The sequence below is a fragment of the Triturus cristatus genome, chromosome 4_2 (genome assembly GCF_964204655.1).
Source record: "Triturus cristatus chromosome 4_2, aTriCri1.1, whole genome shotgun sequence".
NCBI classification, from domain to species: Eukaryota; Metazoa; Chordata; class Amphibia; order Caudata; family Salamandridae; genus Triturus; species Triturus cristatus.
Window position 1 is genome coordinate 251512859 of NC_140586.1, and position 18463 is coordinate 251531321.

The 18463-nt window shown below is 41.0% G+C and overlaps 1 protein-coding gene across 1 annotated transcript in view; it reads right to left on the bottom strand.

The window, feature by feature from the left end:
• Positions 1 to 7964: 7964 nt before the first annotated feature.
• LOC146833580 (guanylyl cyclase C-like) overlaps positions 7965 to 18463 on the bottom strand; it is a 619755-nt gene continuing 609256 nt past the window's right edge. Inside the window, exon 27 of the mRNA XM_085601439.1 lies at positions 7965 to 13310. Coding sequence (XP_085457565.1) covers positions 13136 to 13310 — 175 coding nt within the window. The 3' untranslated portion in view covers positions 7965 to 13135. The remainder of the gene's footprint in view (positions 13311 to 18463) is intronic.

Consider the following 18463-nt stretch of genomic DNA (forward strand, 5'->3'; position numbering starts at 1 on the left):
AATCCTAGCCGGATGTCTTGTTTAGGTGATTGATGCCTTGATACATCCTGATCAAAATGGCTTTATGCCTCATTTTGTGTTCAGACACAAGCTGCACACACTACACCTTGTGATCCCGTAGGAGCAAAGAATTTCTGATCCAGCAGCTCTAATCTCGATTTTCTTCAAAAAAGGTGTAGATTCCCTTTACTGGAAGTATATCTTAAGGATGCTTAACAGAATAAATTTGGACTCTATCTTCCTATTGTTAGCCATCGACAATTTATAGAGGAGCTGGCTATGAGGTGAGGGTTAATGGAGTTCTTTCTCTTCCATTCCATACTCCACATCATATACAGCAGCAATGCCACCTTTTAGCTGCTGCTTTTTGTACTTGCCATTAAGCCACTTGCCACTTAGACATGTCTAGATGAACTTGTTTTAGGCCAATATTAGGTCATGAGGTGGATTATTGAGTTTCCTCTATGCAGAAGACCTGCCTTTATTTGCTAGATGCCCATGTTGGAAGAACCAAAGAATCGGGGAGTTCTTAATATGTTTGAGAAGGCCTCAGGGTTGGTATTTAAATGGGACAAATCTGTGGTCTCACCAATATAAGGTAATATACTAGCTGCTACCTGAGAATCTTGGCCAAGTGGCTATTGATAATCTCAAGTATTTCAGAATAAATAGCTGACTAGACCCACACCATGCTATAAACTTAATTTGGACCTTTAATTGAATACTCTATGCAAAGACATTGTGAACTGGAACTCACTTCAGATTGCGATTCGTGGTAGAGCTGACCTATTTAAAATGGGTTCCCCGCCCCTTTTATTGTATGTACTCCAAAACTGGAATTCTGACAAACTACTGTGTAAAAAGGATTGTGAATATCATGTCAAAAATATTGTGATAGTAAAAATATTGGCGGACAGAATAAGATCATTGTTTTTTAGGTATTTAATATTGTTTTTTAAATATGGTTGTATATAATATCATTTTGATTAACACGGTTGTAGAAAATATCGTTTTTTAATGGTTTGGTAAATATTAGGTATTTTAGTATTCTAAGTTATCATCTTTTGTGAGAAAGGTGGATTATTAGTTGGGGTGGTTGTGAGACCTTACCAGATAATAATGTCACTGTTCCACATTAGGTTCATAGGGTAGGTTTTTTAAAATTAAACCTTAGCTTAGTCCTTGCTGTGGCACAGAGCAGTAAAGCTTAACTCAAAGGAAAACTAGGGTGAAGCATTTATGAGTACTAAAACATTTAATAAGTAAGGGGCACGGTACAATAAAAACCCCACTTCAATTTATAAAAATAGTGTACATTTTTAATCTTTAAATTGACAAAAATCTGATGAAGGGAACCATAGTTGTGAATTTAGCGAAGTTTCCATAAATCACTACAATTCACTCCAAAACTTATTGTAAATCACTGCTTTTCACTCTTACAGGTAGTCTATGAGCATCAAACGCTAGGGTTCAGGACAAAGTTAAAGTTTCAGATCAACCAAGATGGAGCATGGGTTGGATGCAGACACAAAGTTCGACCTGGTCAAAAATGTACCTACACTTAAAAAAAAAAGTTTAGATGTAAGGGCCTCTGCAACTTGAATGCTGTTTTGGGTTCGACATCAGTGTAGGGGCAAAGTACAGTGGTTCAGTGAAAGCCTTGGTTCTTGATGGTGTTTGAGGCTACCTACAAACTGGCAAGTAGCTGCAGAATATAAGCCTCAGAGTCTGTGCCCAAAAAACATTATCTTTTGCTTTAGGCTTACAAGTTGTAGTTCTGTGGGGAGAAAGAGTACACTGTAGCACCAGTCAAGAGTCTGCGACCTGTGGGGCACCTTTTGGGGCCTAGGACTCAATCTCACGGGCTACACCAGCACAGTCCAGGACAAGTTCATTGGCAACTGGTCAGCTGGGCTCTGTGCAGGGCTTCTTTAGCTTTTATATCCCTAAAACCTGACGAGTAGCTCTTGGAGTCCACTCACTGGTTCTTTTCACAAGTGGGTGCAGCCCTTGGGGTCTCTCACAAAAGGTTCAATAGCAGAAGTCCTTTCTTAGTTCAGCAGGTGCAAGCTTGTCGTAAGGTTCCTACTAGTTCAGTAAGACTGTGCGTTTGGGCAACATATGCATCGAAACTATGGGGGGACTGTGTCCATTCATACCATCAAAATATGTTGACCTAGTTTCTGGCTAGATCACAGTGAGCCATCTGCACCCCTAAACCTTAAAAGGTACCTGATAGTGTCTGCAACCTCAGGACATTACGAACCGGATTCCCCCAAGGAAATATGTTTTTTTTATTTAATTTTTTATTGCTTGTAATATAAAATTGACATTTTTACATTTAATTTTATTTGTTTTATAGTTAATAAATGCATTGTTTTACCTATTTTCTTAAAACATTTTTGGTCTATATTTAAATGTTTTATTTAAAAATATTAGGAGTGGGAATAGTAAATCTGACCACTCCAAAGTCCTACTCTTTCCCTACTGTTGCTTAGATTAGCGTGGAAGTAGTAATCATGGAAACAGATCTAACCTTTCGTTGTTAACTCAGGAATGCCCAAAGGCAGACACAAGAAATACATGAATTAGCAATTCAAAGTATTGATTGAAGCAATTGGATTCTTGTGTAGAATACACGTGTGCTGTAATGATTAGTAGAAGAAAACAAAGCATGGTAACCAGCATTACAAGAATGGTGAAGAAGATTAATAATTCAACCATCATAATTATTGCATTAATTATATGAATGCATATCATTGTACTCCTAACTAACACTGCCTCCACTAGAGAGCATAGGATGGATGTCATTCTGCCAGATACATTAAAGTGGTCTAACTCCCCATGTACTTGCATGTGTGTGTCATCTGGTAGCCAGTCCAGTGTAGAACAGGCCACTGTCCCTCTCAGGATAGTTAGGAGAGCCTCTGGGCTAGAATGCAGGCACGGGTGACGACAACAATCCATAGAAATGTTCCTCTGTGGAACAAAGCTTGGTGCACCTTATATAATAAAACAAGACCCGTTTGTTCTGTGCCTGAGCTCTTGTCTGACTGTCATTGTTGATTTCCCCCCCCCCCCTCCCCGAGCTCTTGCTGAATAGACAAAAACAAACAAGGACAGTTTGCACAGTGTATTCCATTCCTTACGCAGAATGTTCTACAGTATGGTAATGTGCCTACGAAGAAATGTATTTATACGCAAACCTTTTCTGAGTACACTATCTCATATGGGCGCACAAGTAAATGTGCGCTAAAAGTCATCGTTTAAAAAGATGTCAACTTTAAATGTGAACATGTAAAAATGAAGTGTTTGTGCGCAGGGCCTATTAACCTCACAACAGTCTTTCCTGGTGCAACCTTTCCTTCTGAGGTCTGCCGTTCATCAGGTGCAGTCCTTCCTCTGTTCATTCTAAGTGCAGTATTGTTCTGAGGATGGAAACCAGGGTGCCACTTTTATGCCAAGTGTGAGTTTGTGGGTGGGGAGGACCCCCTAACCAAGGGGGCAAGGCTCCCACAGGGCAACCATTCCTACTCTTCTATCACTTCTCGTGGGGTTGGCACTAAAAAGTCCCACAGTACCTCTATCTGCCCAAATTCATAATGTTGGCAACCTTCTTCCCTGGGTGAGAGAATTGGTCACATCCCTCGGTTGTGTCCAGTATAATGAGCAACGTACCCTGGATAATCGGTTTTGCTGCAATGGGTTTTCCCTCTTTAGGAGAGATGCTGGCCTGGCCACAGTGTGACACACACGTGCCTATCACAGGCAACTGTTTCTTTGAAGCTGGACCATCTGTGGCTACAGCCCGCTGGCCAGCCTGTCAGGAGGAGATCATACCTCCTCCTACTAACAGTCCTTTTATACCTTTTCCTGGAAACGGTTCAAACCTCCTGGCAGGAGAGTAGCAGGCTGTCTCAGGTGACAACTACTGCAGCTAATGAGAAATGGCTACTAAACATTTGGGTCTGGAAAGTGGTGATTTTCTATATTCCAAAACACAAAGAACTATCTTGGGTCGAAGAGTGAACAATGATCACAAGTGACAGAGGTTAGTTACGGTAAACTTCCACTAGGAAAAATCCCTTTATAGGACTGGAATCCTCACTCACCCTAGGTGACATGCTTCATAATTGAGTTCTTTCTCCCGATGGAAAAACCTAGTTCCACCGAGGTCTACAACCCCCTCACTGTGAGGGAGGAGTCCAGGGATGTTATATGTAAAGATGAGGCTATATACAAAGGAGATCCTTTTTAGTCCCTTATGCGGTGAGTGGAGTGAGAAAACGGCAGCGCAAACAATAAGCTAATTTAGGAAAAAGAGTGTGGTGAAGTTAAAACTGAGTGGTGAGAACCAAAATATTTTTATTTTGTAGGTTTTACCATCAGGGTTAAAAAGCAGTGCAAATAGAGCAGTATAGAGCTTTAAACTGCTCGATGTAAAAGGTCAACATGTTTCAGCCCTATTGATCTGTAGAGAAGTATCTGGGCTTTCTTCAGGACCGTGTGTAAACAATAAGCTGCTGCTATTTGGTGCTCAGACAAACAAACAATACATTTTGATACTACACCAGTAATCAGTTCATATGTCTTCGGTATTACTGGGTATATCCAAATAGTTGGATATCCACCCTCTCTCTATACTGCTCGATTAGCTTATTGTATGCGCTGCTGTTTTCTCACTCCACTCCCCGCATAAGGGACTAAAAAGATATGTGTGTATTGTTTAAGATAAGGGATTTTAATCGATATACTCCGATTGGCCTGTTGGGGGGCTCTCTCCACAGTTTTTCAGGATTCTGTCGCGCGAAAGTGGCGTGCGGCCGGTATTGGGACTGTTGGGGATCTTTTTGAACATAGCCAAATTATGTCGTATGCTTCATTGAGGGAGACATTTGATCTTGACCAGGGTGACTTTTTAAAATATTTACAATTGCGGAGCTTTCTAGACAAAGCTATTATAAAGGGTATTTGTTCACTCGAGGGAATACGCATTCTTGAGATAATAATGGGCAGATGCAAGCTGGCGCAACTGTATCGAGAAGCTACTCGGGGGCAGCACGACGACCTTTCAATACAGAAACAAAAATGGGAAAACAGGTTAGGGATTTCGAATATAGATCTACAGGAGTCTTTGGAAATGGCTAATTCTATACTGCTGACTGGGAGCCTTAAGAGTCAGTTATATTGCGATTTTCGATTTGTATTACACTCTTGCCAAGATTGCAAGATGGAAGACTGGAAGGGGGGATAAATGTTCTCGGTGTGGTGCGATAGCAGCTGATGCTGCACATATGTTTTTTTTATGTCCGTCTTTAGCCCCCTTCCTGCTTGATTTACAGCATTTTTTCAGCCACTCCTTTCCAATGCTCTTGTGGAATAGAATTTGGTCTAAAAACAACTCCATTTCCGATTCAACTAGTACCATTCAGATGTTATGTTTCTGTGAAAACAGGTTATTCTTAACCCCTTACTCTTTTTATAAAATGAAACTTTCTACTGATAATAAGTGCTGGTCCTGTAATTCTGAAAATAATGATGTTTTACATGTGTTTTTCGTATGCCTGCAAGTTCACCTTTTTTGGTTACAGGTTTGGGTTAAGATTGTTGATGGATATTTTGTTTATTTACAATTCCACAAAGTTGGTATTTTTCTAGGAGGATTCTTGCCTGGAATGTTGACACTATGACTGGAAAGTTGGTATATCTTATTTCAGTTGCTTTGCAAATAATAATATCAAATTGGAAAGACCGTATGCAGGTCGTTTTCACAAGATGGCGGAAATTACTTTGTCATAATCATAGACTTGACAAAGCTTTTTCCTCTTCCGTCTAGAACATGATTAAAAAGGGACATGCTATGGAGGCCTCTAACTTCCTACTTGTCTACACAGGCTCTAGGATCATCTCAAGAAACCAAGGTGTTCGATCCCCCTTAATGCTTACCAATTGATATACTAGATGTACAAGTTCATTCATATTTCTGATGGTTTAATATATATTCCCATAATTGGTTCTTTATGTAAGACTCCCTCTTTCTTTATTTTTTCCATTTCTCTTTTCCCTCTTGTTTTGATTAAACCATACAAACCATATAAAATGCTTTATATTTTTTAATTCAGCAAGTCCAGTATAATATTGGATTTTAATGTTATCACCTATATAGCTTTTGTATGGAAACATAGGGGTCTATTAGGATGGCGGTCGGACGGCCGCCGCCGGGCCGGCAGTGGTCATCCGCCCGCGATCGCAACCCAGAAAACCACCGGTCCCATTAGCATGGCGGTGACGACCGCAGCGGTGAGATTTTCCGCCCGCCACTTTTCTGCCGGTAGCAGTCCGCACAATTGCCTGGTGGGCAGAGCTGGACTGCTAAAATGGGGCCGGTGCAGGGCCAGGCTCCGCCGGCATGATTATGATGCTGGTGGTAGCCAGCCTTTCCGCGGCGGTGGAACCGCCATGGAAAGGCATGAGGAGAATGACTCCGGGGGCCCATTGCAGGCCCCCAATGTGTTTGGGGGTGTGTGGGTGCACTGTACCCCCCTACATGTCCCTGTACCAGGTGGCAGGCACTGTGCAGTGCATGCGACGCAGTGCAGGGATATGCAGGACATGCTTTTTTGGACATCGCGGCGGTGCTGCTGGCAGCAGCAACCGCCACAATGGTAAATGCCGCGATCGAACTGCCGCGGTCGGATTTCGACTGAGGAGCATACTAATTGGAGCAGTGGTTATGCCGCAGTCCTAGCGGGCGGTGTTTTCCCGCTACCATGGCGGTCGGAGTGATTTTCCGATCTCCAGCCTAATAGACCCCATAGTGTGTAAACAATGCATGGAAGTTGTATTATTTCATGGTTATATTAATAAAGTATTTTCAAACTGAAAAAAGGAGTGTGTCGGAAACTGCTTGTGGTGCTAAATTGAAGTCAGAGATTTTCTTCATGTTACATGCGGGGGGGATATTCAGATTTACCAGCTTCAGATATCACAGGTCTTGTTCAGAGGTAGCTGGTTATCCTGTCTCTCTAGCTTGTAAGTCTGGTTATGATTGAGCAATAGGGATGTACAAAGAGACTACAAAATGGCTGGTCTAGGACTTTTGCTGGCCGAAAGAGATGTTACAAATTATGAGAGATCCACCACAGCACTGGATGTTGGAGGGGTTAAGGAGGATAGACATATTTTCCTTGACTGAATGTTATATGGAAAGATAGTTGGAAAATGTCTGAATTATTCCTCATTTCCAAATATATTCTTTGATGTTTTCCATAATGTATGTGCTCAACCATATGACTGGTATTACAATACTATTGTTTCACTATTATCTCAGTATCTGATGCCAATAAAATGTATCAACAAAGGCCGCTAAAATGGCCCGTTTTTTCAAAGTTTGTAGACTCCACACTTCTCAAAGCTCACCAAGTTTAAAAAAAGTTAAGTTTAAGTCTAAAAACTTGTCAACATTAAACACCTTGACCAGCTACCTACTATTATTTGCCTTGTAGGTGAATATTCCAGGCTAATGGGAGATAACACTTTTGTCTCCCAGCATGGTCTCTGGTGCCAGTCTCTCTGTTCTTCCGCTAGAGTACAATAATGTGGTGAACCTTTGGTGCTGTTCAATTTAACAATCATTTCAAACATAAACCCTGCACACTGTTTGATAACTGAGCTATAACACTCATTCGATTCTTTCAAATTAGATTTTGTTTTTGAAATATCTGACAGTGATAGTCCTTCCAGCACAAAAAGGAAATATACAATCTAAGCAGAATAACAGGTACCTTTGATGCAGTGGTAATGTCACTGTAATTTCTCAATGCAAAACCTCATATACCCCTAATTTACCGCTGTAAAGGTACTGGACCCTTGCCACTGCATAATATCTTCAGGAGACTTTACATAAACATGAAAAATCAAAAAAATGCATTTAATATTTAAGCCAGTAAAGAGATTTGTGAGTATTTTTAAAGGGTTTTATTTTCTAGTTAAAAGTTAAAGTTTTCTGACCCTTTATTCATTAGTCAAATATCAATCAGGTTACAGAATTGAAAATAGAATTAATACAGAACATATTACAGTCTGCATATAAAGCATCACATGTAGAAAAGAAAATGTGGCACAAAATGTCAGTCAAAACTCTTAAAGAGTTTCTAAGAAAAGAGTGAGTCTTGCAAGGCTAATCAATAATTAATAATGGCAAAAATCTCCCATAAAGAGAAAATAAATGCATAAGACAAATCTTTTCAAAACTAATTAATTAGTGAAAGCATAAACTTAAAGTTTTAGCATTATAAATCTACCTTCTGCCCTGGTCTGTTCATCTCTGCCACTCTGAGTTACACAAGGAGCAAGACAGCCCCTCCTTCACAGACCACAGAGGAATGTGATCTGCCTTGCCAAAAATATGACGTGCAAGGACTCTGAAAAAATATGAGCAAAAGGCCCCCACCTCCCTCTGTCTCTCCTCGGACGCAATCTCCACCCAGGCTACACCCGCGACGATCACGTACCTAACCCATATTTTGTCTGGGCTCATCTGCTGCCTCTCCTCTCTCTTAAAGCTAAGGCTTAAGACTAAAGGCAAACACGCCCCCTATGGGGTCATTATTTATACTATAATTCTTGGCAGACTACACTAATAATTGTTTCAGATTCAGAGAAACTCGCACTGTGGTTACCACAGATGACATGAGGGTCTCACCATCCTGTTCTCATTGGCAAATCCAACCCATACCAGTTTTAACAAAAGAAGTGTTAATGATTAATACAATTGTATATTTCAGCAACATTTAATCGGAAAAAAAAATTCAGTCTAGTTTCCTCCTTCCTGTGACATCGCATAGCAGGATAAGCACATTCCACAAACACTGGTACATTGGCAGAATCGCAAGAATTTACAGTTCACAGTGGCCTTGACCAGGTCTTCACTTGAGGCAAGCTGGTATAATCTGTGCATGCTCTCAAATTCAACACAATTCTTAGCCTTGCTGGATTCACAGGCAGCAATTTTATCTTAGGCCCAAAAATAAAACAAACACAAAAAATAGTATTAATTTACGAAATAGAACCCATTCTGTTTACCTCCCCCATACTAATACCTTGTATTATTTATTTACTTAGCAAAAGCTATTAGTTTAAAGCAGCTTTTCTATTATTTGTGCACAACATGCAAAAATGTGCAATGTACAACATAGCATACAACATGCACCAGTGCAAATTTTCAAAGCGTATACAGTTAATACATACTCATAGCAACATGCTCTAATGTTTTAGATAGCTTTTCATGCAAAATGCTTTAGCACCCCGTGTAGTGTTGGTGCATGGTTGATTAATACACATTATAAGGAGATGTTTTATGAACTGAATATACATTGTTTTAATATGCAACAAAGCCAAAGTCTCTTAAGATAGGAATAGGGAGTGTAGATTACAAGGAAAATGAGCTGGGAAGAGAGAACACACATTCTATTTTAGCTTCAAAGCTAAAGAGGAAACTGAAATCGCGAGTTTTCTCTACACTGCAAAAACACATGTCAATTCAGCACAAGCATTTCAGACGGACTAGGCCCCATTTCATGTTTCATGTGCCATGTGTTTTCCACTTGCACCAAAATCTGCGCCATTTTAAATGCAGTCTGCCTGAAGCACAAAAATAAAGCAATGCCTAATCTTGATGAAATCTAGCTCTATCAATCCTCCTTTTTGATGATATCAAATCATGATACTTCAAATGATTTGTAAATCATCATATTTATTCAATTTCACAAGTGACTTTTTTTTTTTGCAAAAGCTGAGTATATAACAATTTGACTTCTATTTCTAAGGCAAACACAAGTCTGGTCTGTAATCCGATCACATATTGCCAAGCTCAAAAGTTTTAGTGCAGATTTATGTAAGTAGCTTCTTGGAACAGTTAGTTTCTTCTAAACTAAGTAACTAAATAATAAAAGGAAAATTCAATAGGACAGTTCTCTTTTCTATTTACTTTTCTTCTTTTTCTTTCATCATTCAAAGCTTCTTTTCTCTTTAGCTCTTGTTAATTCTCAGTTATTGTTTCAGCCTTTCTTTTTCTCTTTGTCACCAGCTTGCCTTCAGGGTGGCTCAAAGAGTGTGTCATTCTGTACTTTTTCCATGCATTTTGACCACTCAGGTGCTGAAAAACACTGACAGAGCACCATCAATTCCTTGCACTTTTCCAATCTCAAGCCTTTCACTTTTATTTTCACTTTGATCAGATTCAGATGTTTCAGCTATGGGTGCAAATGATTTTTCAAGGGACCACAGCAAACTTTTTGGGTACCCTCTCAGCAAGCTTTTTCCTACCTCCACTCGTAGGCCCACAGCACTAATTTCTTCTTCAGAGGCTGCATCTGACTCTTTCACCCTTTGGACACCGCTTTCAACTGAGTCAGATCCACTTTTTGCTTTTCCAGTGCCACCTCAGTTTTCTCTAGTGCTGTTTCAGACTCTGTGTGTTCCCTTACAGCTTGACTGACCCTCTTCTGTGGACCTTTGACCACTGCTGGGATATCTTCTTGAAGAGGAGCTGTTTTATCAAGGGGACAGAGGACCATACATGTGTGAGAGGCATGCACCCAATTTGGAAGGCCACCACATTTCACAACAGTGTTTGCCAGGATCCTTTGGAACAGGCCTTTCCATTTCACAACATCTCTCAGATCAAAGTTTTGGCACCATTCATTATGTAGATCTTGTGTAGCAGGTGCACTCTGGTGAGAAACTGCACGCTCCACATCAGTCAGACCTTCACAGCAATGGCTAGTCTTTTCATCTGTGTTTTTCACAAGTGCATTTGCATGTCCATTTTCAAGCCACTTCAGTGATGCTGAAACACAGCATTTTGCAAAGTGAGACTCTATACTGTCCTTGTGTTGCTTTATTATGCTTGAAACTTCAGGCAGATAGCTACAATCCAATCCTTGTTCAATCTGTGTTTCTGCACACATCATCCTTGAGACCTCATTATGATCTGATTTCAGAGAAACTGGCAATCTATACCTGGGCATCAGTTTTTGCAATAACACATTTGCTACTATACAGTTGTCACTTTTCTCAAAACAAATTCTGATACAACCCTGTTGTTCTGCTTCTGAAACAATTTCTTGAGCCTCTATTAATTTACCTGTGAAGATTCCATTGAATGTATATGCTAACAGAACCCAATTGTGTGCAACTGAATTAGCATCTCTCTCTCCCATGACAACAGTGACTCCCCTTTGAGCAAAAATACTGCATGTTATGGTAAGGGCAATCAATTTCGAATTTTGGGCATAGGTAACTACTGAAAGCCATGAAGCTTTGACAACATCATGACAGTGATATTCCTTCTAGCACAAAAAAGAAATATATAATTGAAGCAGAATAACAGGTACCTTACTCCCACCTTCTGAAAAGGGCCTACTCCTTTTACAGTACATAATGTGTTCATTATGTACCACACATAATTGAACACAATTGAACTGAACATGGGCATTCTCTGCTGCTGTTAAAATCATTTGCTTAACTTGAAGAGTTGAGTTTGATGTTCTGGCAAGAAAGAAGCTAACTCAATGTGTACTTTCTAAACTGAACTTAGATGTACTCCTCCCACTGTTGAAATGAAATGTGTGTAGCTTCTGGCGTGTGAAACCGTAAATCTGTTCAGTGTACTCAGTAGTCACATTTCCCTCTTGTGTAATACTGACTCCATATTTTTAGACTTGGGTTAGATCCCAAAGTCTTTATAATAAATAAAAAAATAATGCATGCATTCTAAATAACACATGGAAAGGACTCTGCGTCACCTGTCAAACACAACTTGCTGCGAAGCATGCTGTATTAGAGTATGCTCTGGAAGCCACGGCCACTCTTCGTCCATATTTGTCATTCGCTTGTGCCATTACCCTTCATAAAAGCTGGCTTCTGATTTGTAAATAGGCTTGTTAGTCCCTCCTTGGTACCACCTTGTCTGCATTTGTTACCTCCCATAACGACTGGACCTTTTACTGGTGGTGTTACACAATCTGCTTTATAAGTTAGTGAGCACTATTTTCTTTAATGCCCATCCCCCTATTCCACACATGACATCATAGCACCCGCCCACTTTCATATTATGAATGTATTTATTTACTTTACAGCGCGTTCCCTTCAACTATAGCGGCTGCGCATATTTATTTATTTAATTAACAGAGCGGTCCGCGTTGAAGCGGCCACACCCCTTTAATAGTTATTTATTTTAGTTACGGCGCGGTCGCTTTAAAGCAGCCACGCACCTTCATTCTTCTATATAAAGCACCGCCTGGCTCCTGCTCACACACCACTGCTCCCATGTTCTCGCACCAAGCAGTCATTGGTGTTGTAAAGCTCCTGGTACCACTCCTCAGCTCAGCAGGCATTACTTTATCTGTCTGTTAAGGGTGACTTGCTAGTGGGTAGCATCACAACCTGAAAATTGCAGGCTGCATGCAGATCTCAGCAGTAAGCACATGAACCTCTTAAGCTATCCCACACTGTTAGGATATTAACCAAAGTATGCTTCCGCGTTTTCACCCTCCCTCCAGGCACCACCAGCTATGACACGCTACCTTTGTGCCTGTGTGAGTGCCTGGTAATGCGGTTTAAAAAGCAACAATGGGGGTAGAAGGGACTGCGGGCCGTTGCATTGGAAGGCGGGGCTGTGCATCGAGGAAGTAATGGCTTTTTTTATGTTTTGGGTTTTTAAACATAAATAAAAGGCATTGTCAGTTACAATACCAATAGCTTAAACCTGCGTAAATGTGAGACCTATTGCATTGCAAATGCTTGTTAGAAGTGGCATTCAGTAATCAGATGGTATAGATCACAACCTAAGAAACTACCTATTCTAACTCCAGCAATTTGAGTACTAGAGCCTTGTCGATGTCATACAGCAGTATTGGTTTGGACAATGCCAATGTAAAGATTTTGACAATGTGAATGTATGCTCATTTCAGTCTTCTTGTTGAAATGACGGTGCTCCTGCTCCATATACAATATATTGATCACAATATACAGTGAGCAGATCCACATATTTTGTCCTTTGATGGCTGCCTTTGATTAGCTTTCCCCTCCAGTGCAGGCCTACACTGTAGCTGTGCTTGCTAATTAGCTACTCTCACATGTATGTACTAACATTTTCTGCTGTGGCCATATGAAGATATGGCAGTGTTCCCACTTTAAAGCTCAATCCCTGGACGGGCTCTTGAATACTTATGCATTCCTTTTCCCGCTTCTCCAATGACTCTGCAATCTTCTCTTCAAATTCAGTCTGAAGTCGCTGTTGATTTTCTCTGAAAAACAGACCAAACCATGGGTTATCTTCCATTGCACAGTGCTGGTTCATAAACCTTCGCAGCATCTAAGATGAGATCTTAGATGGTCCGATTCTATCACTAATGACAGATTCTCTGCTGCCTGACAAAGCAATATTGTACTGTGCTTGACAGACAAGGACCCTGCCTTAGGCTGCCAATCTTCGATGGACAAACAATTCAAATATTCTAAAAATGGTTGCTGGCTGTACCTCCAAATCCCTCCTGACTCAACCGCCAAGTCTCTTTATGCATACTCTGAATAAAGGCCTGCCCATTGAAAAGGTGACATGATTTTGGTATTATAAACCAATGCTGAAGGAAAAAAATTTTTTTTTAAATGTTGTTTTTTCTTCTCTATCTTAGGAACAGTATATGAGGTAAAGCATCTCCTGCTCTGATCTGTAGGTTTATTGCATAACCATATGGATATACGAATCTTCTCAGGAAGATATCCTTCATATATTTTTGTAACTCTTCTCAGGAAGATATCCTTCATATATTTTTGTAACTCTTTGTTAATGTGCAACATCCTCACATAACATATTTAAAGTTTCTTTATTTCTAATACAATGTGCTAATTCTGCAAGTAAATGTCTTGTGTCATGCTTTTTTTAATCTTTTCTCGTGTCATGCTTTATCTTTCACTTTGATCATACCCACCTTCTCTAACCTTCAATTGTTATGCTGCACCCAACACAAAAATCACCTGTCATGCCTGACAAATCCCCGATACACCAAAATTGTGGTGTCCTACTCTTGTTCCCTAAAAACAGTGGTGTTCAGCTCTGTTACCAACAAAGATTTGTTTTTATGTCTCATTCACAACAGTGGTGGCAAAAGCAATGGCACAATGCACCTACTTACTTACCCTCACGCACTATGCTACATGGATTTTTTCAAGAAACCTGTTTTGAAAGATCCATGAAAACATCCAAAGAAAAGCAAAAATGACCAGTCATTTCCTCCAGTCTAATTGTAAACCAACGTAATGATTTGAAACAATTTCAGAAAATGCAGACTTAGCTGATAAAAGTATGTGTGTGTATGTATGTGGCATTTGTACAGCCAAAAGGCGGCAGAGAGCTTTAAAGAGTCAAAGGCAAAGATAGAGTTAACATTGGAGAAGTGGCTGGGTTTGACGTGCAGAAGTGGACTGTTACTGCATCATAATACAGTATTCATTAAAGCACTGTGCCTTAAGATCTTTGCTAAGTTGAAGCTGAGTTGGGCAATTCTGAGTGGCAGAGGGATGTTGTCCGATATCATTGGTGAATATACGATAACAATGGCCTATTTTATTGTTCTTTCTTTTTTTGCACTTTGCTCCTGATGGTGCCCAGTCTGCGGGTATGCTAAGGGCCACTACAGATAGAAAGCATGTTGGCCAATATGCAGGGTGGTTGTGATCTCTTTCTAAATGAGCTGGCTGTGAAGGTGGTGGGCCGGCAAGGTGAATCAGTGGGGTTTCATCGGTACAAGGTGATGTGGTCATGTGTCTTCAGGCTGTGGAGGAGGTGTGCTGGAACATGTCAGATGCCCTTAGGAGGGGACCAGTGCGGACTTTGGGAGGTAGTGGACACTTGCGTGATGAAACTTTATGGGGCCCCACTGCAAGGCACGTGGAGGGGCCCCCTCCGGACTCCATCAGGAGCTCTCCAACTAGAGTACTATGCTGAGGGGGCCCCCGGAACTTGAGGAATCCCCTGCACTGGTAGTGGAGCAGGGAGCTACCAACCACCATTTAAAAGCAAGAGTACAAGGGTTTTAACAGCTGTTTTGAAGTCACTTTCTAACAAGAATGGTTTCACTTTAGTAAAATGCTATGATACCCGTCCATTATTGCTTTTTTGTCATTATGTTCCTTTAAGGTGAGGTTGGTGTTCAGGCTGAAACCAAATGGCTTGGCATTGGGTGACATTTGGGGTATGAATCTGCCCACGTCCATCTCATTTAGCCAGGTTTGGATTAGTTGTTGATTGTTCTTGGCAAACCACAAGAATTCTGTCTTAGTGGAGGTTGAGCCTCAGGCAGGTGCTAAGCATGTAGTTTAAGATGAGGTGCAGAAGGTGTCTGAGGAGTAGGTTGTTTGGAGTGGAGGAGAATTTCAAGTAGAGTTGTGTATCACCAGCATATTAGTGAATTTTGATGAGGTTATCGGTGAGTAGAGCCACATAGGCCTCCATACAGGTAGATAATGCATATTTATTAGTGTAATAAAGGAGGCATTTAGACAATGACATGTTGGTATAAGCTAAATATCATTGCTAAATGATCCATCATTTATATATAAAATGAAAATAAGTGATTCTGAAAAAAAGGGGTGAATTATATCTGCAAAACATTTTCTCTCTCTATCATTTCCTGGGATACCAATGTTGTTCATGCTTCTAAACTTCCATAAAGCTATTAACCATGTATTTATTGATGCTACCTAGGGAATGCGGTCCTAACCATAGGGGTAGCAAAGTGATTTTTATAAACACATTTTAATATCTACAATATTTATTAACACTAGCTTCCAGTAACAATTTGTTTGACTATCTATGACAATTATTGTAACTTGGCCTAGATATAAAGAAGATAGAACTATGGTAGAAAGATCCTGACAATGTGGGCTTCTAGATTTTTAAGAAAGATAGGAAATTTAGCCTTGTACTTATGGATTCAGGTGTCTGTTTCTATGGTCTGAGAGCCAAGCAAGAGAAAACATTTATTTGGTCTTAGTCTGCTTCATTTTTCTGCTTTTTCCCATCTGTTTCATTTTTCCTCTTGCTAGTGTAAGTCACCCTGTTGTATGTATTTTTTCGTGCAGATAGCCTAGAAACCCGAGTGTATCACTTTGTGCATTTTGCAGTCAATCTTGTTTTTGATGCAAACTTCAAGTGGCAGCCTATGGGGTCGCCAACAGAGGGGTGATTGTGGATGTGGGTAGCCTTGCTAAAATGGCTTTGCTGCTTACTATATGGGAGAGCACCACGGATTACACAGTAGATCTAAAGATTTCTGGTGGAACAGAGTTCTTAATTTCCTTTAAGAGGTGCAGCTGGTACATAGGCAGTACCGATGGTTTACTTGAATCAATACTGAATTATATTGACATATTAGGTGAGTCCCTTCAGATCTTTGCTTAACTGGCTGAACTGGAGAAAGGAGTTATCTAGGACTATATTTTCAATTGATAAGCAAAGTTTATGTAGCTCAATCCATCGTAAGGCGACAAGCATTGGCAAACCCAATAGGTCTCACCTATGCAAGAGCTATTGGCTTTGCCAATGTCATTTAGCCATGTTGTACAACAGCGTGGCTGCTGTTCAGCATGGCTAAAAGTTAGTGGTGTAGTGCAGAGTAGAGTGGTGTAGAGGAGAGTGGAGTAGAAGAAAGTGGAGCAGAGTGGCAGAGTGAAGTGGAATGGCATAGAGTAGTGTATAGAGAAGTAAAGTAGACTGGAGAGATGTAGAGTAGAATGGAGTGGTGTAGAGTGGTGTGAAGTTGCATTGAGTGGAGTGGAACAGAGTGGCATAGAATATCGCTGCATAAAGTAGGGTGGAGTTGACTGGAGTGCCATGGAGTGGATTGGCATGGAGTGGAGTGGCATGGAGTGGAGTGACGTGGAGTGGAGTGACGTGGAGTGGAGTGGCGCAGACTAGAGTGGAGTGGCGCACAGCTGAGTGGTAAAAAGGGGAGTGGATGGCATATGATAGATTGAGGTTGTGTTGCATGGAGTGGCGTAGAGTGGAGTGGCATGGATTAAAGTGGAGTGGCATAGGTTAGAGTGGCGTGGAGTGAAGAGGTATGGCACAGAGTGGAGTTTCACAGAGTACCGTACAGTGGAGCGGAGTGGTGTACAGCAGAGTGTCATAGAGTACAGTGGTGTAGATTAGAGTGGCGTGGAGCAGCGTAGACTGGAGTGAAGTGATGTAAAGTGGCATTGTTTGGTGCACAGTAGGGTGATGTGAAGCAGATTGGTGTATACTGGCGTAAAGTGGTGTAGAGTAGAAAGGAGTGGCGTGGAGCACAGGAGAGTGGCATAAAGCAGAGAGAAGTGCAGTTGAATGGAGTGGCACAGAGTAAAGTAGAGTGGAATGGCATAGCATGGTCTGGAGCGGAGAGGCGCAGAGTGGTGTAGAGGTGCGTAGAAAGGAGCAGCATAGAGTACAGAGGAGTGGAATGGTGTAGTAAAACTGGCCAAAAGTAGAGCAGAGTGGTATAGAGTCGAGTGGCATGGAGTGGGTTAGAGTGGAATGGCGGAGAATAGAGTGGGCTAAAGTACAGTGGCATGGAGTGGCATAGAGTGGCATTGTGTGGAATGGAATGGAGTAGAGCAGCACAGAGTGGAGTGGCTTAGAGTAGAGTTGCACAGAGTAGAGTGCAGTGACACAGAGTGGCGTAGAGTCGAGTGTTGTCGAGTAGAATGGCATTGAGTAACATAGAGTGACATGAAGTAGAATGGAGTGGCACAGAGTGGAGCAGCAGAGTGGCATGGAGTATTATAGTAGTGGGTGTAAGTAACTTAAACAAGAAGCCAAACTTAAAATCAATGCAAAGTTATGAGGCATAAAGGGGATGAATGGTTGAAAGACAAGGAAAATAGGTGTGCAGCAACAAGCATTATGAAGTTATAAATGTGTTGTTAATGTGGCATTTATACATTATAACGACCTAATCCAACTAACGTAAAATTTAATTTTATTTTAGTTGTACGAGTAATCCCAAAGGTGCAGGCGGAGATCAACAATGTGCAAAAATGCATTTGAAAGCAGAATAAATAGAGAAAGCAGCACAAGAACTAGAAACAGAGGAAGTGTCCTGAAACGTGTACATGTACAGTGTCAAGTAATAGAAAAATATTTTTTAAAAGATTTATATAAAAGACAAGCCACCCAGGACTGGTTTCACCCTGGTTTTGGGATCATCACCCAGGTACAGCTTGGTTCCAGTGACACAGTAAGCTAAATAACGATGGGTTGGAGTGCTACCTTGGGTGGTTAGGTTTATTGCAAGCAACCTCCCATCACCTTTTGTGTGTTTCATGTACCGCCCTAAGTGGTATGAATACGCCCAGTCATGAGTACCATGCTCACTGTGTCACTGGAACCAAGCTGTACCCAGCTGATGAGCACTTGTTAGAG